Source organism: Macadamia integrifolia, unplaced genomic scaffold, assembly GCF_013358625.1.
Source record: "Macadamia integrifolia cultivar HAES 741 unplaced genomic scaffold, SCU_Mint_v3 scaffold2723, whole genome shotgun sequence".
Taxonomy (NCBI): domain Eukaryota; kingdom Viridiplantae; phylum Streptophyta; class Magnoliopsida; order Proteales; family Proteaceae; genus Macadamia; species Macadamia integrifolia.
Genome location: NW_024868913.1, coordinates 17,632 through 41,741, shown reverse-complemented (window position 1 = coordinate 41,741; position 24,110 = coordinate 17,632). Strand labels below are relative to the sequence as shown.

Here is a 24,110-nt window from a genome sequence, read left to right as displayed (position 1 = left end):
CTTGCATTAGATTATCAGCTACCACAGGGAACAATTATGAGCTTAAAACTCAATTCATCACTATGTTACCCCACTTCTATGGGCTATCCTCCGAAGATGCTTATTTGTTCCTGAGAGAAATTGATGAGGTTTGTGTCCTCATTATGATACAACAACTTAGTGATGATGTTGTTAAACTTAGATGCATTACCTTTTCACTCAAGGATGGAGCAAAAAGATGGGTATATGGGCTGCCAACTAATTTCATTACCACATGGGATCAGTTTACGGTAGCGATCTTAAAAAAAATTTTCCCTTGCATAAAATAAACTTAAGAGCGAGATCATGCAGTTTTGACAAAAACCTCAAGAGTCATTTTCTAGACTTATGGAAAAATTCCAAGACCTTCTCCAAGAGTGTCCCCATCATGGGATTGATAAATGACATCTTTGCCAAATAATTTATGAAAGGATAGACTACCATACCAAGCAGATGTTAGAGTCTATATATCCTACAGGCTTCACTGCTTATGCGGACGAAAACAAAGCTTGAAACTTTTTGGTTAGCCTAGCTGAAAAGACAAGAGAATGGGAGTCTATTTAGGAAAATGTACTATGTCGATGGGATAGTAGCCAAGGAGGCCCATTTAAATAGCCTCATAAAGAGAATAGAAGTGCTTGTCCCTAAAGCACATGCCCCAGTCCACCAAGTCCAAAATTAGGTCTCTATGTGCAATTGGTGTCACTCCCCTAGACATGTAATGGAAGAATGCCCCAACAGTTTTGGGGGCAATGAAAGTGTTAATGCTCTTTACCCGAACAACCCGTTTAGCAACACTTACAATCCAGGGTGGAGAAATCACTCTAATTTTTCATGGAGCCAAGGGAATCAAGGAGGTCCATCCAACTTTCACAACCAATGACAGCCTAGTCCCCAGAGGCCCTATTTTACACTACTACCTAAATCTTTCCCTCGGCCTAATCTAGGTCTTCAGTTAAATTTTGTTAGGCCCCCTCTCCAAGCACCTAATCAATAACCCTCGGGGTTTACATCCACTGGAGAGGCGGTAAGAATTAGTGAGCTAGAGAAAATCATGGCCATTCTCATGATAAGCCACAATAATGTGGAGAGGTACCTCACCCAACTTGTCACAATCATGCATGAGAAGGAGAAAAGAAAATTATCTAGTCAGCCAGAGTCGAATCCTGGACATCAGGTGCTGACTCCACAAGGGCTACCTACTCCTCAGCTCAATGTTGTACAGAGTCAACAACACCAAGGTCCCTCTAACCAGTGTAATGCGATATATATCCTACGGAATGGTCGAGAGTATCTACGAAATGGTATCACTCATTCTCCACCATCTGACCTTTCTATTGATCCTTCGACTATCGAGGCTACTACTGTGCCCCCCATTCCAGGTTCGCCAGATGGACCTGAAGAGGTTAAAGATGATTTGGTGGAGACCATAAAAATGATTCTATTAATAAGAGAACTTCTGACAGTGTTTATGTTCCTCCTGTCCCCTATCCTAACTGTTTGATGAATAAGAAGAAGACAACTTCAATAGAAAAAATTTTAGAAGTCTTCAAGAAGGTAGAGGTACCACAAGCATACCACAAGTGTGCCCAAAAAGGCGTTCTTGACAGCTAATATCAATTCAATGATTACACAACCTATAACAACCAAGTATAAGGATCCCGGATGTCCCACCATCTCTTGTGTCATTGGCAACACTCGTACTGATTATGCCTTACTTGACCTTGGTGCAAGTGTGAACCTTCTACCTTATCATGTTTATCAATAACTTGTATTAGGAGATTTGAAAGCTACAAAGACAAGTCTCCAGTTGGTCGACCGTTCTGTCAAGATTTCGAAAGGGATGGTTGAAGATGTCCTACTTAAGGTAGGAGAATTTATTTTCCCAGTCGATTTTATTGTTTTGGACACCAAACCCTTCACCACTAGGGATAAGATCCCTGTCATTCTTGGAAGACCATTTCTAGCTACCAACAATGCATTAATTAATTGTCGGAATGGTCTACTAAGGATATCTTTTGACAACCACACTATGGAGTTCAACATGTATAGGTTGGGCAAGCAACCCACAATTTCTTCTGATGATATTGATGAAGAGGTCAATATGCTTAAAGATTTTTCTGATGATATTATTAAAACTTTTGACGTTGACTTTGATTCAGAATTCTAAGAGTGTATGGAAGAATTAGAGGATGATACTGAAAATTTCTTCTCTGATGTTTGGAGCCTTCATACACCCATGGAGCCCATTGGTCTTCTATCAAATTCTCTTTCTAAACCCTCAATTGTTTAGCCCCCTAAGCTTGATTTGAAAGAGTTATCTTCTAACTTAATGTATGCCTTCTTAGGAGAAGATCAAAATCTACCAATTATTATCGCCTCAAATTTAACTTCAAATCAAGAGGAAGAGTTGATCAAAGTTTTAAAAGAAAACAAGGAAGCCTTAGGTTGGACCATGGCAGACATTATAGAAATTTACCCCTCAATCGTTCAACATTATATTCACCTCATGGAGGATTCAAAACCTTCCAGGGAACCACAAAGAAGGGCTAATCCTATAATACAAGAAGTTATCAAGAAAGAGATCTTAAAGTGCTTGGATCATGGTATCATCTACTCTATTTCTGATAGCCAGTGGGTAAGTCTAGTGCACGTGGTGCCAAAGAAGTCAGGGGTCACAGTAGTCTAAAATACTGAAAATGAGTCGATCCCTACCTGTGTCCAAATAGGATGGCTTGTGCATTGACTACAGGAAGTTAAATGCGGTAACTTGGAAAGACCACTTTCCTTTACCTTTCATTGATCAAATATTAGAGCGGTTAGTCGGGCATGAGTATTATTGTTTTATTGATGGTTATTCCGGTTATAACCAGATTTCCATTGCCTTAGATGATCAACACAAGACCACCTTTACATGCACCTATGGAACCTTTGCTTATCGACGTATGCCTTTTGGGCTTTGTAATGCCCCTGTCACATTTCAAAGATGCATGATGAGCATTTTCTTTGATATGGTGGAGCACTTTTTAGAAGTATTTATAGATGATTTTTCTATTTATGGCTCCTCATTTTCTAATTGTTTGTATCATCTTTCTTTAGTACTCAAACGATACAAAGCAACTAATTTAGTCCTCAATTGAGAGAAATTTCATTTCATGGTTACATAGGGCATAGTGTTGGGTCATGTCATTTCCAAAGAAGGGATCAATGTCCATAAAGCTAAGGTGGACTTAACTTATAATTTACCACCTCCCAAGTCAGTTAAGGACGTTTGTTCCTTCTTAGGTCATGCAGGATTCTATTGCCGATTCATTAAGAACTTCAATCACATGGTTGGACCTCTCACTAATATTTTGGCTAAAGAGTAACCCTTTGAATTTTCTAGTGAATGCCTCATGTGTTTTGAGCAATTAAAGAAGGTGTTGACTACAACCCCCATTATTCAAGCTCCCTTATGGATTGAGCCTTTGAATTAATGAGTGATGCATCTGATTTTGCTATAGAGGTAGTCTTAGGGTAGAGAGTTGATAAACTTCCTCGTGTTATCTATTATGCCAGTAGAACTCTCAATGATGTACAACTGAACTACACCACAACTGAAAAAGAATTTTTAGCTATTATATTTGCATTAGAAAAGTTTTGTGCATATCTAATAGATTCTCATGTAATTATTTATACTGACCACGTAGCTATCAGATACCTTATTCTGAAAAAAGGATCCCAAAGCACATCTTATCAGATGAGTTTTGCTTTTGCAGGAATTTGACTTAGAAATTAAGAATAAGAAAGGCAGTGAAAATTTGGTTGTAGACCATTTGTCTCGGTTACCTAATTCTTTGACTGTGAATACTCCAGTTAATGAGCATTTTTTTGATGAACAATTCTTTGTAGCATCTAGTGAACCTTGGTGTACAAATATTATAAATTTTTTAGTTACAAACAAGACTCCAGATCATTGGTCTTCTGAAGAGAAGTACCGTTTTCACTCACAGGTTAAGTATTCCTTTTTGGGATGATCTTTACCTTTTTAAATCATGCACTGACCAAATTATCTGGAGATGTATCCCTGATCATGAGCACTATTCTATTCTTTCCTTTTGCCATGATTAGGCTTGTGGTAGCCATTTTGGGCCTACTAAGACTATAACCAAGGTATTGCAATGTGGATTTTATTGACTCAGTCTCTTCAAGGACGCCTTTGCTTATTGTAAGGCTTGTCCTTCTTGTCAGTCATTGGAAAAAATCAGTAGAAGGAACATGATGCCTCTCAACCCAATCCTCGTGGTTGAGGTTTTTGATGCTTGAGGAATAGATTTTATGGGGCCCTTCCCTAAGTCATGTGGATATGAGTATATTTTGTTGGCTATGGCCTATGTGTCCAAATGGATTGAGGCTCGTGCTTGTAAGACCAATGACCATAAGGTGGTCATTCAATTCTTAAGAGAAAATATTTTTTTTCGATTTGGTACCCCTAGAGCTATCATTAGTGATAGGGGAAAACACTTTTGTAATAAGCCTTTTGAGGCCTTAGTGAAGAAGTATGGGATTACCCACAAGTTGGCTATCCCATATCACCCCCAAACCAGTGGGCAGGTAGAAGTGTCCAACAAACAGATCAAGTAAATTCTAGAGAAGACAGTTAACCCAAATCGAAAGGATTGGTCTAACCGTCTGTTGGATGATTTGTGGGCATATAGGACTGCTTACAAGACCATACTTAATCAATTCCCATACCGTTTGATATACGGGAAAGCCTGCCACCTTCCTGTTGAGTTAGAGCATCGTGCCTTTTGGGCGATTAAGAATTCAATTTTGATTTGTCCACCGTAGGAGCTCATAGAGATCTTCAACTATCTGAGTTGGAAGAATTACAAAATGATGTCTATGATAGTGTAAAAATTTTCAAGGAAAAGACTAAAGCTTTTCATGATAGGCACCTTGTTAGGAAATCTTTTATGCCTGGTGATAAAGTTTTATTGTACAATTCTCGGTGGGAAAGTCCTTACCTTGTGCAAACAGTATTCTCCCATGGTGCCGTAGAGGTTATGAATCCATCCACTCGGGAAAAATTTTAAAGTTAATGGGCACCGTTTGAAGCCATTCCTTGAGTTGCCTTCAATGCATGATGCCGAGGTCATGATTCTCCATGAGCCTCTTTATGATCATATTTGATCTCATTTGATAATTTCCTCTCCTTTGTCCTTCTTGTTCTAATGTTTTATCATTTTTTTTTTCTTCTTCTGCATTGAGGACATTGCACAATTTAGTATGGGGGAGGGTTTGACTGTTTAGAACTTGAGATTACTTTTAAGAGTTTTCTGGTGCTTTATACACACCCTACAAAAAAAAAAAAAAAAAAAAAAGGAAATTGAGATATAGGACCCATCTCAGTAATATAATCCCTATTGGGAGGATGTTAATGAATATATGTCTTGAAGTGGAACCTCACTTAAATGATTTAGAGATACTTGTTTTAAGGTGTAGGACCATTTGTTAGTTGGTGTCCTTGTTCTTAGGTTAGGAGTTGATACCATATTCTTGGCATGATATAAAAATGTATGATATGGATGTGTAAAGAAAGTGAAAATTGATCAAAAAGTAAAAAGTAAGTATAGAATTTCTAGGAGCTAGACAGAACACTGCGTCTCATGAAGCGAGGTGTTTTGATCGAACCTCTTAGGAAGGAACACTTTCGAGAACTTAGCATCACTGTCTTTGTTGGCATATGCATAAAGCGAAGCTACTTAGTAACTTGGGTTTCTGGTGTTTGTTCCACCATGTTATTCAGGCCAAATGTAGTGGAGTAGAATGAGTTCTCTACTAAAAAAAAAAAATACCATTATACCTTGTTGTTTATGATTGGTTAACGTTTCAAAACCCTAGTTCATGGTCCTTACCTTACAATGTGGTTTGCCTTAGGATTGGTTGTGTTTTAGAAGATAAAAGGGTCGTCCCTATTTTAGATATGTGATTGTTCCTAAATCTAGATGGAGTATTAAAGTTCAAGTGTGGGGGTTCCTCGATTGATGTACTATAATTGAAAGAGGGTGTGTTTTGTAGTTGTTGGAAACTTTAAATGGTAATTTTTCAAGTTAATTTGAATTTTGGGTATATATTCACTACAAACACCCACGAGACACAACTCGTCCACTAGGGTAACTCAGGAGTTTAAAAGCTTGTTACACGTGCTAAATGCAACTGTGATTCCTACAAAAGTGAGTTAGGTTTTTTTTTTTTTCGTTTCTTTATTTATTTGTCTTGCTTGAGGACGAGCAAAAGTCAAGTATGGAGAAATTTAATGAGCACAATAATGTGTGAAATCTTGGGGATATAAGTGTATATTTTGTCCCACTTTGGATAGTACTACTTTTATTTTTCTTATTTTTTTTTAGTTTCCAAGTCTACAAGAGAAAGTGCTTAAAATGATTCAAGAACCGGTCTAAGCTTGAACTAACTTGTCCAAAGGTGGGACCCACTCATTGGCACCACATCCTCTCTCCTACAAAATCCTGAATATTATTCTCTCTCCTTGCCACCTCACAAGATCTTGAAGATGCTATGCAAAGATTCCTTTCTGATTTAAACAAAATTGCAAGATATTAGTTAATATTGCAGGGAAGGAATAGAATTTGTTAATTTTGAAAACTGATTCTCTCTTTCTTCACACAGTATCTCAGAGAATGAGGATTTTTACTAAGATTTAATTTAATTTAATTTAAATTTTTTTTTAAAGAAGACTTGTAGAAGGAAGGAGGCAAGACCAAAGCCCTATAAAAGCCCTTTCCTCCCCCTCATATTTTTTATTATTCCCCTTAGTTTATTTTCTGGTTTATGCTTAGTTCTCTTCTCTCTCTCCCTCTCTCGCTCTCTTTAGCTTTAGTTCTTCTTTATTTTTGCTCTAATCGCTTTTGTAATGAATTTTTTTTTGTCAATTAATGCAAGCACTCATTTATTCTTATTTAGCCTTTTATATTTATGATTTCTGCAATTGAGTTGTAATTTTTAAAGTTATAGTTCTAGGCTTAGATCTAGGTGACAAGATCATGAGCTGTGGAGTAATTTTCTTTTTCAAGATTTGTTTTCTTTAGTAATAGAAATTTCAGATTTGATTTATTCTAGATTTGGTTTTTAGTACTGGTAGTATCTCAAATCACCCAAGATTTTAAGTTCAAGCATTGATTCAAGTAAGTAGGCTCCTTCAGTAATCTTCTTTCTCCTCTCTCATTCATTCTTTTAACTACCCTTTATTTCTTAATTTAGGATTTTAATTTCAGTTGTTGTATTATTCCTTTCCCTTTCCCCCAAGGTTCATAGCTAGTGTATGTGTTGGCTTTGCCCCTCCTAGCTATAGAACCATCATTTTGTTGTTTTTATTTTAATTGCCTCTGTTCCCTAAAGCCAAGTAGAGTAACCCTTGTAAGAGTGACTCTCTGGTCAAGTAGGGAAGCTCATATTATGATGCATCCCTCGGGCTAAGTAGAGAAACCTACTTGTGAGTCTCTCTCTAGCTTTATCTCCTTTCTTTTACTTTATTTTTATTTCAGATTTTNTAGTGACCAAGTGGAGGTGTCTAATAGGCAGATCAAACAAATATTAGAGAAAACTGTTAATCCCAACCGTAAGGATTGGTCCCTTAGGCTCATTGATGCCTTGTGGGCCCATCGTACTGCATTCAAGACTGACCTTGGTCAGTCTCCCTACCGTTTGGTGTATGGGAAAGCTTGTCACTTACCAATTGAGTTGGAGCATAAGGCCTTTTGGGCTATTAAGAAGCTTAACTTTGATTTGTCTGATGCGGGAATTCATCGTAGGCTCCAACTATCTGAGTTGGAGGAACTTAGGAATGAAGTCTATGAAAGTTTTAGAATTTACAAGGAAAAGACCAAAGCTTTCCATGATAAATACATTCTGCGTAAATCTTTTGCAATTGGTGATAAGGCCTTATTGTACAACTCTCGATTGCATCTTTTTCCTGGTAAGCTTAGATCCCGATGGGATGGCCCGTTTATTGTCCATAATGTATATACCCATGGGGCTGTGGAGATTTTGAATCCATGAACAGGGGTAATTTCGAAGGTTAATGGTCAGCGTTTGAAACCATTCCTCGAGTTTCCTACTACTAGTAGTGAAGAGGTCATGGATCTCCATGAACCTCTTTACACTGATGACTAACTTTTAATCAGGTATGACCCCCTTGCATTGTCTTTGTTTTTAATTCTTTCCATGCATTGAGGACATTGCATGACTTAAGTGTGGGGGAGGGAAACCAGTTTTTGTTTTTTTTTTCACTTTGTTTTGTTTGTTTTTCTTTTTATTTTTGAGCTTGCTAAGGATGAAGTCCTACTTTGGCTTTTGGGTAATGATCAGACCATTCGGTTGCTTGATGTATGAAAATAAAAGTTTTGACGAAGGTACCCATTTTGAACGTATAAAACCCTGTTGAGAAGAAAGAAACAAGCATGTGTCTTGAGATGAGACTTTCTTTTGAAAAATAAGAGACCCTTGTTTTATGGTGATGGACCATATGTAAGTCTATGGGTTCCTTGTACTTTTGATTTGGAGTTGAGACCTTCTTTTTAATTTGGCATGGGTTGACAAATGCACAATTTTAAATGAAATGTGAAATGTGGTATAAAGAAGAATAAGAGTTGATTCCCTTGGAACTAGACAGGGCATTGCGCCTCAAGAAGCGTGGTGTCTTGATCGAAATTCCTTGGGAGGAAACTTCTGAAGTAACTCTAGCATCACTGCCTTTGTGGGCATATGTAAAAAGCGAAGCTACATAGTAACTTGGGTGTCTGGTGTTTGCTCCACCATGTCATTCAAGCCAAAAGTAGTGGAGTAGAATAGAGTTTATTAAGCAGAAAAAAAAAAAGAGAAAAAAAATGTGCAAATGTCATTATTGCTTGGTAACATGTTTGGTCAAAAACACTCCAACGCTTTAGTCATTGGTTCCCTATTTCTTCACAAGTGGTTTTGCCTTAAGAGAAGGATGTTTTGGAAGAGACGAGGTGAGTTCCAAATTAAGAAATATGCTAGTGCCTGGAATTGATAAAGGGTAATAAAAGTTCAAGTGTGGGGGTCCCTTGTAAGAGAAATTATCTTTGCTCCGGATTGGTATGGGCTTTACCTTTAGCCAAAGTTGGGATTTGTTTATTCTGAATTTTGGGTGTATATTCACTGCAAACACCCACGAGACACAACTCCTCCACTAGGGGTGACCTAGGGGTATAAAGGCTTGTTGCACATGCTAAGTGCAACCGTGATTCCTACGAAAGTGAGTTAGGTTTTTTTTGTTTTTATTCTTTTCTTTTTGTTTTGCTCGAGGACTAGCAAAGTCTAAGTGTGGGAAAATTTTGATGAGCACATTTATGTGTGAAATCTAGGGTAGTAAAACATGCATTTTACATATTTAGAATGGAGCTACCTTGGGTTTTACTCTCTTTTTCTAGGTTTTATATTTTCAAGGCCTTAAGGACTATCGGGCGCTATATCTTCAATTTTACACGTAGAGAGGTCCTATTTCTTTTCATGGTTATGAAGAGGACAAAATTCTGAGAAAGATGGACGTGTTCAATTAAAAATACACATTCATTTGGTCACCCGTACAAGTGATTATTCTTTTCGGGCCAGAAAAAGAATAATGGATCAGAACTGAACCGAGATGCAGAACCAGTCCGTTTGCAATTGTCCCAGAGGTACAAGGAATACTCCAAATGCCAACAAGGATCGATGGACCACATCCTTAAGTGATTAAAGATTTGTTTTTGGTAACAACAACTACCTAGTGTAGTTGGTGAGCTATGGTGTGCAAAATTCCCTTGCTCACCAAGAGGTCTCAAGTTCGAATCTTATGGTTGTTTTTTTTAGAGAATTTTGTTGAAGATTTTCTGCTTTTCACTCACTTAAAGCACTAAGGGCATGGAGGGGATTTCCACATCAGAAGCAAGCAAAATCGTGGAAGGGTTCCTGCGCAAGAAGAGAAGAAAAAAAAAGGAAAGAAAAAAAAAAGAGGAGAAATAAAGATTGTCCAAATCTTCTCTCTCCTCCACATCATCACCCACCAAAAGATTGTCCAAATCACATAAAGCAAGAAGAAAATCGTCCCTTGGAGGAAGAAAAAGAAGAAAAATAAATTAGAAAAAAAAAAGGAAAGAAAATAAGCAAACAAATTATAGGAAATTTCTCAAAGTTTATTTCTCTCTTCTCTCTCCTCCACCTTAGCACTTTTGGTTTCAAAAGATCTCACAACCAATTGTGGGTTTCTCCCTTTTAGGAAAGAGAAATTTATTACCCTACCTCCCCATTCCCTATAAATATAACTCATGTAAGAGGAGGGGAGACAATTCATTCTTCTTCTAGTTTTTTTTTAGTTGCTCTCTCTTTCTCTTGCTCTCTCTTTAGTTTTAGTTCTTCTTTATCTTTTCTTTAATCACTTTTGTAATAGTTTTTTTTTTATTTCAATTAATGCAAGCACTCTTTTATTTTTATTCAGCCCTTTTATGTTTATGATTTATGCAATTGATTTGTAATTTTTTTTTAAGTTATAATTCTAGGCTTAGATCTAGGTGACAAGATCACGAGCCGTGGAGCAATTTTTTTTCAAGTTCAAGCATTGATTCAAGTAAGTAGGCTCCTTCAGTAGTCTTCTCTCCCCCCTCTCATTTCCTCTTCTGACTACCCTTTCTTTCTTAATTTAGGATTTTTATTTTCAGTCGTTACTATTATTCCTTTCCTTTCCCCCAATGTTCATAGCTAGTGTATGTGTTGGCTTTGCCCCTCCTAGCTATAGAACCATCATTTTATTGTTTTTATTTTAATTGCCTCTCTTTCCCTAAAGCCAAGTAGAGTAACCCTTGTAAGAGTGACTCTCTGGTCAAGTAGGGAAGCTCATATTATGATGCATCCCTTGGGCTAAGTAGAGAAACCTACTTGTGAGTCTCTCTCTAGCTTTATCCCTTCTTTTACTTTTTTTTTTTTATTTCAACATTTTTTTTCCTTTATTGTTTTTTTTTAATCGCGTGGGTTGTTTAGTTTTAGTTATTTATTTATTTAATTTTAGTTGCGTGGCTTGCGTCTTTAAATTCTTAAATGACGAATAATTAAGACGTTATTTTAGATACATATGTTTAGGATGGTAGTTAGAATTAGATCACAACCATTAATAGGTTCACTTTCGCATTATTAAAAGAAGCAAAAAAATAAAGTGGTTGTTCTCCCTGAGTTCGACCCGTAGCTACACTGATCCATACGCTTGCGGTTACATTTAAATCTCAAACACTATTCAAATTGGTAAGTCATAGCTATGATACCAACTCCATTAATAAAGCTTCCACCCCTATCCTAATTATATATGGATTCAATAAGGTTTCTCAATTTCCACCCAAATAAAAAAAAAAATTCTCAATAAAATGCATCAGTTCTATGCTTGTATTTGCTATCCTAAATGGAGTTTCTGAGTTCTGATTTTCATTGTGGGTCTTATGTCAGGATCAGTTAAAAAAAATTGAGGCTTTTACTCGTAAAATTAAAGGATTTAACTAAGTTATTGTTAGGAGCATCAATGTAATGTGGGTATTGGGTATTGTCTTCCACTTGGTCACTTAAAACAGTCTATGAGGATCGTATCAAATTGTAATGCTTCTATTTCTAGGACTAAGGAGGTTATTATAAACTGCAAGGCAGTTTATAAAATTTTATATATGGAGTATGGATTATGGAGCGAGGTTCTTCTATTTTTTAGTTTTTGTTTTGCTCAATATTGTGTGAGGATCTGCTTTGCTGTTACAGGTGTAGTAGAAAGTCCAATGTTGCATGTAAAAAGTAACCTCTTAGCGGCGTGCTTGGTCCAACGTAAGGAACGAATGTTACGAACTGGTGGTCAAGCGATCGAAACAGCCTCTCAACATTCTCAGAGTAAGGCTAGCGCGTGCGAGAGCCTTGTGCACCAGGTACACCCACAAAGGAACCCCACCCTTACCATACTCCCAAGAAAATTGTAGGTGTAAAAGCTTCTGATTTTAGATAAGATGAGGACAAGGTAAAATGCATAAACCAAAACCCAAACCCTTAAGTAAAATTTTAGGGTATGGAATTCTGCTAGGGCTTAGGGCAGAAGATAGAATAAAAGGAATTAATGTGAATATTAGAGACAAAGCACTGTTAGCTACATCATCAGCTATGCTTGTAAATTTCAAACTCCTTTTATGAGTTTTTAGCTGTCAGTTAAAGTCAGATCTGTTTTTGCCTATCTTACATGTTTGTTTTAGTTAAAGGTGGCAGTGTTCTTGAACTAATTGAAGATCAAAACTTTCTCTCTACTCCACTGAAGCACATAGAGGAAGCTATTGTGAGAGACAGATCGATCCCCGCCGTGTGTGGCATGGAGCCTGCATTAATGAGCAATTAGCTAGCAAGTAGCAACAGTGGTGCTATCATTCAACAGAGCAGAAATGCTCTATGGGGTGGACCATGTATTGCAAAGTTGACAAGAGAGGCCAATATCTATGGGATTGCCATGCTCTAGATCTCCTTTCTGTAAGATGTCAGCCTTCCCATTGACAGAAAATCAACTGTCTCCTCAGCTTTCTAGCCTTGTTTTCCTTCATTTAACTAATAATAATAATAATAATAATTATACAACAATGACAATAAACTCAGCTTTTCCCCAACTTAATGGGGTCAGTTACAAGACCATTACAAAGCAAAATAGTGAAAACTAGGGGTGTCAATGGGTCGGGTTGTCTCTTAACTCAACCCAAACCCAACGCAACCCTAGGTCGGGCTGTGATATCTTAGCCCAGGCCGAACCCTGTTGGGTTTAGCCCAACCCAAGCCAGCCTTGATGGACCCTGATTCGGTCAGGTTTAACCCAATTCAGTTCAACTCAATACTATCAGTTACTTGGTTGCTTGATCTTAATGCATTGCAAGAGGCCAAAGACCAAAGTTTTTGTATATGTGTAGATTGTGGAAAACGAAAGACCTTTTTCTATAAGTACCCATTAATAAATATTAGCATATTTATATGATTATATACTTAATACACATGGTTGGGTTGGGTTAAGACCTCAACCTAGGTCCAACCCAACCCTACCTCAGGCTTGAAAATCTCAACCCTAACTCACCTTATGTGCTGAAATCTCAGCCCATGCCCTGTTCGGGCTCAGAGTGGGTTAGGGTTGATTTGGGTTGGTCGGGCTTTTTTGACACCCCTACCTAGATCCCAAAACTCAACCCAACCCTATCCCAACCCTGCTAGGTTCACGCTTAGGCCCAACCCTACAGGGCTCAAGGTTGGGTCGGGTTGACCCTAACTAGTCTTCTTAATGGAATCACATTCCGATAAGTACAACATTTGAAAATTAAGAAAATTGATAGATTTGAAGCAAATGGTTTTTAATTAAAACGCTAAAATGAATTCCTCCATTAAACTATACTAAACGTGATATTTCATCATTCTTTCATGGAGATTCCATGTACCTCTATTTTTCCATGTGACCCCTTTTTTTAATCCCTTCCATCAAAAGTCAACATATTAAGACATAATCCAATCATTTATTGATTTTAGAATTTCTTCTTGATCTACAATAATGCTTAATTTCTAATATATAAGGACCAAGAAACTCAAGTACTACAAGCCCCCACCTCTCTTCATTCCTTATTTCATGACTAGCGATGGGTTTTTTCCTTTGGCTTTATGCTCTCTTTTCTGACTATACCGTTTTCTATCATATTCTTGTTACACAAGAAACTCAATGACAACAACAAGAAACTCCCACCAAGAAATATGACTCTCCCTTAGCTGAGAGAGATACTTGCATTCTACAAAGCACAATAATAATCAGGGTTAGACTTAGGGCGGGTTAGGGTCAGGCCAGGTTTTTTATGCCTCAACCCTGGCCCGGCCCGACTCAACCCCACACAGGGTTGGGGGTTGAGTCGGGTTGGCCCTCATAATCTGGTTAGATAGGATTAGAGTTCAGGCCGAATTAGGGTGGGTCCGAATCGTCAGAGCTAAACTTACACCCTTAATTACCAACTTTTCCAAATATTGCTAAGTAGTTTTTGGATATCAAACAACCACCCATAAAGTTGATTTACTTTATTTTGTAATCAGTTTCACCACAGGCATCTTCTACTCTAGCTAATTGCGTGGTCTCTAAAAGTCACTTTCAATTCATCTCGTGATAAATAATAAAGGGGACACTGCCCCCATAGGGAATCGATAAGATTTTTTTTTTGATAATAGAAAATCTCTTTAACATGTTATAGACATATTAAGGCCTTATTAAGAAAGGCTGGATGAGAGTCTCTTTATGATCTTAAAACTGACCTCGGTTCATGAAAAGATTATACCTTTCCAAATGTGATTTCAAGAAAGGAGGCCTCCAGGCAATACCCATATATCTTCGGCGTGGAGGAGCACCAACAAGCGAAGGGTAGAAAAGTAAATTTGGGCCCTCTGGAAAATTGGGCATGGAAGCTGACGATAACTGGATTCCATCTATACTGGAATCTCATATTCAACAATAAAGTACTCCTGAGTCCTGACACCTCTTGCAGATGGGATTCGGATGTGATGAATCAAAGATTTTATTTTATATTTTTTGATACGTAAGGAGAGAAAGTAGATAACAAGCTTAAAGTAGAAACCTCTTAATGAAATTTTTTTTTTGAGCACCACAGCTCGACAACGGTGCTATGTAATTATTGTTGTCAAAGGCAAGAAGTGGAATGGGTTGATTTATCCTGAGAAGAAAGATTTGAAAAGCAAGGTTGGACTCAAAGGAAGTGATTCAAGCAACCCAAGTAACACACAGAATTAATTCCTCCAGACCCAGATTCCTCCCAACCAAAGAGCTCCTGTCCCAATACTTCAAACTAAACTATGATTTGTCTAGGAACCCAAACAACTTGAAAGATGGGATTGACATTATTATATGAGATTATGGAAGGAAATTGGCCTTAGCTGAATTTGAGGTATACACTTTTGTAGACATAGCTGAAGGTGAGGCTCTGACTATATACAGTAGCATATTGGAAAGCCTTTCCATTAGGGTCATTGAAGTGGAATCTGATTGTAGTTAAATTATATCTTACATTCAAGATCCACTGGAAGCTGTTGATTGTCAGTCCAAAACGTTATTTCGGACATATTTCACCTTGTTTATTCTTTTGACCAGAAGACTGTCCATGAACAGGTGCCACAATATTCCATGGTTGATCGAGACTTGGTGCCCATTTGATAACGTTTTAAGAAACGTACTTTTGTTGTTTCTGTATCAAGAAATGATAGAAATAAAAAAAAGCGTTTGACAAACTCGTTCCATTTCTCCTATTTACATAAATAAAAATAAAAATTTATGATGATTTCTATTCCCAAAAATGGACATGATGAAACAAGTATGACTTGTTTCGCCATTTATGGGAACAACTTTGGTGCCCAAAAATCGTGTGTTGCTACTGACCTATCTTGGCCGCCTGGCTGCCTGGCTCTACTCGGCTTACTCCGCCCTTCTCCTCCTCATCTTCTTCTTCCTCTTCTTTTGAAACATCTACTCCTCTTATGGTGCACCAATCTCTGTTGTTTCCAAACCTACCAGACGGCGTAGCCCTGCAATGCATTGCAAGGGTCCCTCATTTCTACCACAGCAACCTCTCCCTTGTCTCCAAATCATGGCGCTCCCTCCTCCGCCCTCCTATCTTCTTCTCTACTCACAATCGCCGCAATTGTACCCAACAGTTCCTCTTCATTAACGTCCGCATCCATGGCTCCTCCTTCAATTGGTTCTCCCTTGATCATACCCCATCCAACCCTCAAAACCCTAGAAACCTCTCTCTTGTTCCTCACATTCCTTCTCAGGCCATCGGTTCTACCTTCACCGTCACTGGACCCAGAATCTACGTCCTTGGTGGTTCCGTAAATGATATCCCATCTTCCACCATTTGGATTTTCGATACTCGATTCAATCGATTTGAAATTGGACCCAAAATGTGCATTGGAAGGGAATTCGCTGCCGCTGGTGTTCTCAATGGAAAAATTTATGTCATAGGAGGGCTCGATCCACCAATTGGGCTGAAGTGTTCGACCTTGTGTTGGGGTCTTGGGCTCCTATTCCCAGCCCTGCTGAGGTTAGGGAGAAATGGATGCATGGGAGTGTTGTCTTGGAGGATAAATTTATCAAACACCTTCTTTTCCGTTTCTGTTTACAGAAACGACAATTTTCTTTTTTGTTTCCAGAAACGACGATTTTCGTTTCTGTTTCCAGAAATGACGATTTTCGTTTCTGCCATTTCTTGAAACAGAAACGGCAGAAACGTTATCAAACGGGCCTTTGTATTCCTCCAACCATATGCCATGCAGTATCAGCTTGATTGGAATAGTATCGACTATGACTTATTCCTGATTTTGACCTCTCTGATCACGTTCTACATGTATGGTCCAAGGGTATGTCAAATCGTGTAAAAAAAAAAAAAGCGGCAGATCTATCCAATATGATCCAATCTAGACCATTCTGAAATGATATGAGAACAATTTTTGGCCTTGACCAATCTCATTACTGTTCTGTGTTTTATAACTTTACTTGCCTATCAATAGATTTTCTTTTACCAAAAAAATAAAAATAAAAATAAAAATAAAAATAAAAAAGTGAATTTCTTACCCTGTAATAATGGCTTATAGATATATCACAGGTAAGAAGAAGGGGGCTACTTCTTCAACTGGCAATGGAGAAGAAACACTATATTCAAGTGGGAACAATCTAGAATATGATATTCAATTGGGAACAATTAAGAACATGAAATAAAAGGGGTGCCCTTTCTTCCTCTCTCTCTCTCTCTCTCTCTCTCTATATATATATATATATATATAAACTGTTATAAGGATAAGAAATTCACTTTTTTATTTTTTTGGTGAAAGAAAATCTATTATGACCTATCCTCGATCCTAACCTTTCTGATCCATATATGGTTCAAGGATAAAATAGTAAAAAAAAAAAATAAAAAAAAAAAAAAAAAAACGATTTAATAAAAAAAAAAGTAGATCTGGTCCATATGGTCTGATCTAAAGACTCGTTCACGAAATATAGTTGAAAATAGTTTTGGCCTTGACGGTCCCTACAACCGTTCTTAGATGTTTAAGCCTAGGTTGCTTACCTAATCGATAGATTTCCTTTACACTCTTTCCAAAAAAAAAAAAAAGAAAAAAAATATAAGAAATCAGAGTGGGTTTTTTTTCCTTGTAACGGTTTATATATATCACACAAAAGAAGAAGGGGCACCCCTTTTATTTTATGTTCTAGACTCTTCCCAGCTGAATCTGGTGTTTCCTCTCCCTTCCCAGTAGAGTATGTTATTTCCTATCCCTTTTCTTTATGCACTCTGCATCTGCAATCTCACTCATATAGCTTTGAATCCTTAAGTGTCTTTACTTTCTTCTATTGGTGAATTTAGGTCGATAAGTTTATGCAATTTTGTCTGCAAATTAATTTCTAAAATAATTGTAAATAGACTTCGTTCTATACTTCACAAACTTATTGGCCTCAATCAGAATGGTTTTACCAAGGGTCATCAAATTTAAGACAATGCTCTTATTAGTCATGAAATGCTCTCCTGTATTTTCTAAAAGAGGAAAGACAAGTTTGGTTATATGGTAGTCATGATCGACATAACTAAGGCCTATGATCGATTGAAATGGATAATATGACAACATGTATAGCATGTCTCTATGGCCTCTTGTAGACACTAAGATTGTCCCTTGCAGCTTTGACTTTATGACAAGTTAATTATTTCATGTATGTGCTCTAACATGCTTTTTTTTTCCTTTTTCATTTAGCAAAACATGGCACATGGTCTAGCTATTAGTAATCCTTTCAAAGATGCCAGCTGGTAAATTTTTATGGTTTTATATTATATTCCTGTGTTATATATAAATAAATAAATATATATATATATATATATATATTATTGAAAGATCTCCATGCAAATACTCATCTTCAACCTAACAATAACATGTGACCTAATAACTATAATGTATATCATTTAAAATAAAAGACCGTTCTTCTCGAAATTGAAGAACCAATTATGAGCTTCTAAGTTGACAAGGATCTATTATCTATATAAGTAATTGGCCTCACCTAAGAGTCTCACCAGACACATTCTTCATTAATTACTACATGTACGTGAACCATTGCTTCAACCCAATTGTTAAATATACTAAATGAAGCACGAAAAAAATTTGGTTGCCACCCAAGTTCTTGCAACCCCAAGTCATGAAAAAAGAAATGACATAATTCACTTTCCCTTTAAATTCATAGGCACCCTCTTAAATTTTAATATTATCAAAACTATCCTTCAATATCTCATTTCTTTGACTATGAGCCCGGATAGCAAGAACTTAGCTGCTATCAAATTTCATTCCACAAGTACACCTTATGCAATATGATAGAAAATGAAGAATGATTTGTGGTTCCAGCATCTAGAGGTCTAAGAATCGACTTCAGCCACATCTAAATGTGTGTGAATGAATGTGTATTCCCCCTTGAGAGCAGTAGGTTGGCCAAAAATTTGTAATAGGATATTGCTTCATGTAACAACCCATCACACTTTAAATTATATTCTATTGTATCATGTTCTAGTTTCCTTGTAATGAAGTGTTTAAATTATAACCCATCACACTAGACCCAATGCTTTGATATTATTAGTCTATGTATCCCATCCGCATCACATGTAATATTAAAGAAACCCTAGCTTCGATTCTTGAGCTGTTTGTGGCTCTATTGGCCTGGTATTCTCTCTTTCTAAATAGCTCATCGCTTCTTATGGATTATATCACAGCTACCCACTAACCATTCCCATTTCTAAGGTGTTCTTGATCATCATATGAGCATATCCCTTCTTATTTCCAATTCTCTAGCTAACATGGTTTCTACACAGAGCCAGTCCAAAACACCCAAAGAAGACAAAGATCTATTACTAGCATCACAACTAGCTTGCATGTCTTTGGTTCCTATGGTAGTCAAAGCTGCCATTGAGCTTAATCTTCTAGAGATCATGGCTAAAGCAGGTCCAGGAAAGCAGCTTTCGGCTTCAGAGATCGCAGCTCAACTCTCTACACAGAACCTAGATGCCCCTGATATGCTTGAACGTATCTTGCGTTTTTTGGCTAGCAATTCCATATTGACTTGCTCGGTTGTTTCTGGTGATGATGGTCATGTTCAAAATCTGTATGGTTTAACTCCTGTCTCCAAATATTTTGTTCCAGACCAGGATGGAGTTTCATTAGCTCCTTTGCTTCTCATGATTAATGACAAGTCCTACAAGGAAAGCTGGTTAGTCCATTCTTCCAAACACACTAAATTGTTAGAGAGAGAGAGAGAGAGAGAGAGAGAGAGAGAGAGGCATTGAAAGAACTCTGGATCCTCTACCCGCATGATGAACCACCATATATTGGGGTCTGACAAGAGTGAGACCCTCCTTTGACCAAAGGTTGGGGGGGATCTGATCCCCAATGGATGGTGGATCTTGATGAGAGGAGGGTAACTCCTCTCCCCACGTGGGTAGCTGATCCGGACTTTCTAAAAAGCCCATTAGGTCATAAAACTTCATTTAGATTTTTTCCCTTTTTCTCACTGTTTACTATTCCATTTTAGGCATAGGATTCTTCTTTATAGAGCTTAAGGACTAGTTAGTGATCCAACGGCTGGGGTGACCTCGGGAAGTGTGTCTGGGTCCTCTCAGCTGTGGGATCACTCTTTAGTCTCTCAACTCTATGGAGACGAATCGGATCCATTGTCTCCATTCATCTTTGACTTAGGTTTGTAGGTACCATTTGAAAGATGCTGTTCTTGAAGGAGGAATTCCATTTAACAAGGCCCATGGAATGCCAGTCTACAAGTACCTTGGCAAAGACCCAAGTTTCAATAAGATTTGCAATGAAGCAATGTTAAGCATCTCACTCAGTATCATGAAGTCAGTTCTTGAGATTTATGAGGGATTTGACAACGTGAACGTGGTGGTTGATGTTGGTGGTGGACTAGGAGAGAACCTTCACTTTATCACCTCGAAGTACCCAAACATTAAGGGTATCAACTATGATTTGCCTCATGTGATAGCAAATGCACCGGAATATCTAGGTACAATTTTCTCATATTAATCAGGCTGCGTTTGATAGTCATTCAGTTCAAAAAACGATGTTTCGTGTCAAAAACAGTTTCTATATCAAAACATCGTTTAAAAAAAAAAAAGGTGTATGGTGAACCTGTTTCAAGAACGATTACCCTAGTTATTCACTTTTTTTGTATTTAGAATGAAACCGAAATGAAAGAACAAGGTTTCGCCGTTCCATCATTTTGTGTTTTTACCGTTTTTTACCCTTTTTCGTTCCAAAAAATCTGAAAAACACCAAGTTGATGCCAAACGCTTTGTTCCTTTTTTATGTTCCCATAGAATGGAAACGTTTTTCTGAATGACTACCAAACGCAACTTGACACTCTTCTATTTTTATCCACCTTGTTCCTATTGCTTTGGTTCTCCTTCTTTGCAGTAAATATTAACTTTATTTTTATTTATGGAGGATGACCGCCCATTTTCATTTATTATTTCCAGTTGAGGTGTAAGGGTTTCTAGATTTTCAACATTACAATGGTGTCTAGAGAGCATGTTTTACTTAAGGATTTATTATGGGATGAGATTTCTCTTGATGTTGGAGTGGGAAGTGTTTCCACACCATGCAAATGCGTGGGTGTTTGATTGCTTACTAGTAGAGGCAGAGGAGAAAAAGTGTCAGAAAGGAAAGAGAAACTGAAAGAGCATGGGTATCTGATTGTCGAAGGAAAACATTTTTTTTTTTTAAGTCATTTAACTCACAAGCCACCTAGTACACTTAAGACATGATGGCTTTTTTTAGCTAATTTTTGGGCTATATTTATATATAAAAAAATAATAGGTTACAAAATAGGATGTACAAGAATAGCGTCCTATGCATACCTGGATGAACACAATTACAAAAATAGAAGACTTGAGCTCCACCTTTAACATTGCCATTACCAGAACACCTACCTACAGCATTGCCATCAATAGGAACCCCCCGACATATCAATTTAAAGAGAACCTATCGAGACATTAAGAAACAAATCTGAATCTTGACCATTCCTTTGCATCCCACGATAAGTTTATAATTCAATATCCGATATGAAATAATTGATTAAGATCATTCTCCTATCTCGAGTAATATTAATCATGAAGATTAATTATTAATTGCTTTATTTTCAGGGGTGGAGCATGTCTCGGGGGATATGTTTCTCTGTGTTCCAAAAGGGGACATCATCTTTTTGAAGGTGAGATAGGAATTATTAAAACTATGCCTTGTTTTTGAATGGTTTAACTTCATGACTAGCTAGTTTGGAGCAACAAGTGATGCATTGTTTCTATAAACTTGTAGACAATAATTCATAATTGGAGTGATGACCACTGCTTGAGATTATTAAAGCACTGCTATGAAGCATTACCAGAAGATGGAAAGGTGGTGATTTTGGAAGCAATTCTTCCAGAATCTCCAGAGAGTAATTTCTTGGAAAAAGACATATTTGGGATGGACTTGTGCATGATGGTTCTACAATATGGAGGAAAAGAGAGGACACAGAAGGAATACTCAGACTTGGCAAAGGCCTCTGGATTTAATGGCATTAGAATGGTCTGTCAAGTTCATGCATTCTCCGTGTTGGAATTCTCTAAAACTATGTGATACCATGCTGATGATTCTATGATCTCCTTGGCCTACTTCTTACTGGTAATTTCTTGAATTTTATTTTTTGTCTTATGCTTCGGACACATTGTAATAATCCATCAATTTTTCTATAATAAAAGCAGTTTTGGGTACTTCTTCTACCTTTTTATCTGATGGGATAATCTGTTTGTAATCTAGACGGTTATAATTGACTTTTGTAACAATTTTTTATCTTCTGTTTTCTACCCTTTGGCCGAAAAAAATTTGGCCGCTACCTCTTGCTGGCAAACCGGGCAGCAGCTAAATTTTGTCCCCCTTGGCTATATATTCAATGAAATTTGTGAGAAAGAGAATATATATAATTTTACTAATTAGGCTACGTTTAGTAGTCATTCAATTTTAAAAACGACGTTTCATGTCATAAACATAATTTTTAATTTTTGTGTCAAAATACCATTCAAAAAAAAAAAAAAAAATGTTGTTTGGTGAATCTATTTCAGGAACAATTACCCTAGTTATTCATTTTTTTTTGTATTTGGAACAAAACTTAAATGACGGAACAAGGTTTTTCCATTTCATTATTTTGCATTTCTAGTGGTTTTTCCCTCATTTTCGTTCTAAAAAAGCCGAAAAACACCAAGTTGACACCAAACGCTTTATTCTCTTTTTTTGTTCCCACATAACAAAAAAAGGTCAGAAACTTTGGATGACTACCAAACACAGCCTTACACTCCTCTTTTCCCTAATCCTTCCTCTTTCGATCTCTCTAATGTTTAACTCTGGAGAAGGAGCAACGGCTAGGATGGTGCATGATTGGGAAGTAGTGGATGGAACTCCCATCGATTCAACTCCGATCAACCCTAGAGTTTGGGGAAGTCTTTCCTTACCTTGATGACCTCCTTTCTTCCCCCTTTGTTTTTTTGATAAATTTCTCCCCCTTTCTCGAATCCCATCAGATATTCGAGCAGAAAAAATGGATGAACTCAATTTTCGGAAACCAGTTTTCTGCATCATAGAATATACATGTTTTCCTATTCTCTTGAAGTGTAGAAACCCTCCATTCGATTTGATTTTAGTGGATCTTCCAGGTCTTTTTTCCTTCAAGCAACATAAATTCCTTCTCTCTTGATTCTCACACCAGAAACAAGGAGAAGGAACATGAGCATTTACAAGAAATCCATGTAGACATTGCATTCTCTTGACTTGATAGTCGCCCATGAACTAGAGAATGGAGAGTGCACATAAGAAGGCCACGGTCCCATGTCAACCTTATGGGGGCTGATCCCACGTCAGTTTTCTAAGAAAATTAACGTGGGTTGATACGGTCATGGGTCCCCTCATCTTGTAAGCCAGTTTATGTGGTTGAGTTCTTTAGGCCCATATTACTACAACAATCTTCGTGGACATCACAACAAAATGATATACTAAATTGTGACCTTCTTTTAATTTCTAAATGTATTATTCTTAAAAATTATTTAATATAATATTTAATACATTGATAAAAAATAAATAAAATTTTAAAAAGTTGGAAATTATTTAATACAATATTTATGTAAAAGGAGAGGGATAGACATGCTAGCAGGATACCCAGGTATCAGGTATGCTAGCAAGCCTTGACAGTTGGATTAGAATGGTCAAATTTACACTGTTGGGTACTTGTTGTCTTACCTAACCTACCCAGCCCCGACGCTTCACCGTCACTCTTCTTCTCCTTCACTATTTCTGGCGATCATTCATCTGACCCTAACCCTAACCCTTGTCCGGCTGGCGATCCCTAACCCTAACCCTTCTCCTGCCGGCAAGCATTTTCCTCATCTCTCTCGTTCTCTCCATTGATGAACGACCTGCAAATTGTACCAGGTTGCAAGAATGTGGAGCCACAGCACGTAGAGATTATGGTGCCTCTATATTCTTACGGTTGCAGTAGAAAAATAAAGAAGGCCTTGTCCCATTTCAGAGGTATGTAGAACAGCCATTGATGAACCAGGTTTCCCTTAATAGTTAGTTGTTAAGTCTTCTTACAAGCTATCACTAATTTTGCACTTAGATCTACAGGGATATATTCAGTAACAGTGGATTACAATCTACAAAAGGTGACAGTGTGGGGTATCTGCAACAAATACGATGTGCTAGCCACCATCAGGAGAAAGAGAAAGGAAGCTCATTTCTGGGTCATATTTCGTTTTTGGTTTCCACCGTGCCGCAGTCTTCCGTTTTTCTTTCATAAACTCCTGCCCGAGCTACTCGGCTAAATCTGGCTCTTTTGAAGAAGACTTTGATTTGAAAAGACAAATCAACACTTTGCTTGATCCATTGAATGATCAAACAATTTTTCTTTGAGTACTCAAGGGGATTTAGAGGACCAG

At 37.4% G+C, this 24,110-nt stretch overlaps 1 protein-coding gene and 1 pseudogene across 1 annotated transcript; both read left to right on the top strand.

Moving 5' to 3' along the window:
• Positions 1-10,126: 10,126 nt before the first annotated feature.
• On the top strand, positions 10,127-16,825 carry LOC122067120 (annotated as a pseudogene).
• A 2,113-nt stretch (positions 16,826-18,938) lies between these two features.
• LOC122067123 (caffeic acid 3-O-methyltransferase-like) lies at positions 18,939-21,839 on the top strand. The gene is made up of 4 exons (XM_042630969.1): positions 18,939-19,348; positions 19,842-20,152; positions 21,291-21,355; positions 21,460-21,839. The coding sequence occupies exons 1-4, from the start codon at positions 18,939-18,941 to the stop codon at positions 21,760-21,762; spliced, it is 1,089 nt and encodes a 362-aa protein (XP_042486903.1). The 3' UTR covers positions 21,763-21,839.
• Positions 21,840-24,110: the final 2,271 nt, after the last annotated feature.

Excerpts from the sequence above, each read along its gene's own strand:
- LOC122067123 (XM_042630969.1), top strand. The coding sequence starts at position 18,939 with ATGGTTTCTACACAGAGCCAGTCCAAAACACCCAAAGAAGACAAAGAT. Across the intron at positions 19,349-19,841 it reads AAGTCCTACAAGGAAAGCTG|GTACCATTTGAAAGATGCTG; the intron begins GTTAGTCCATTC and ends TTAGGTTTGTAG. Across the intron at positions 21,356-21,459 it reads GGGACATCATCTTTTTGAAG|ACAATAATTCATAATTGGAG; the intron begins GTGAGATAGGAA and ends ATAAACTTGTAG.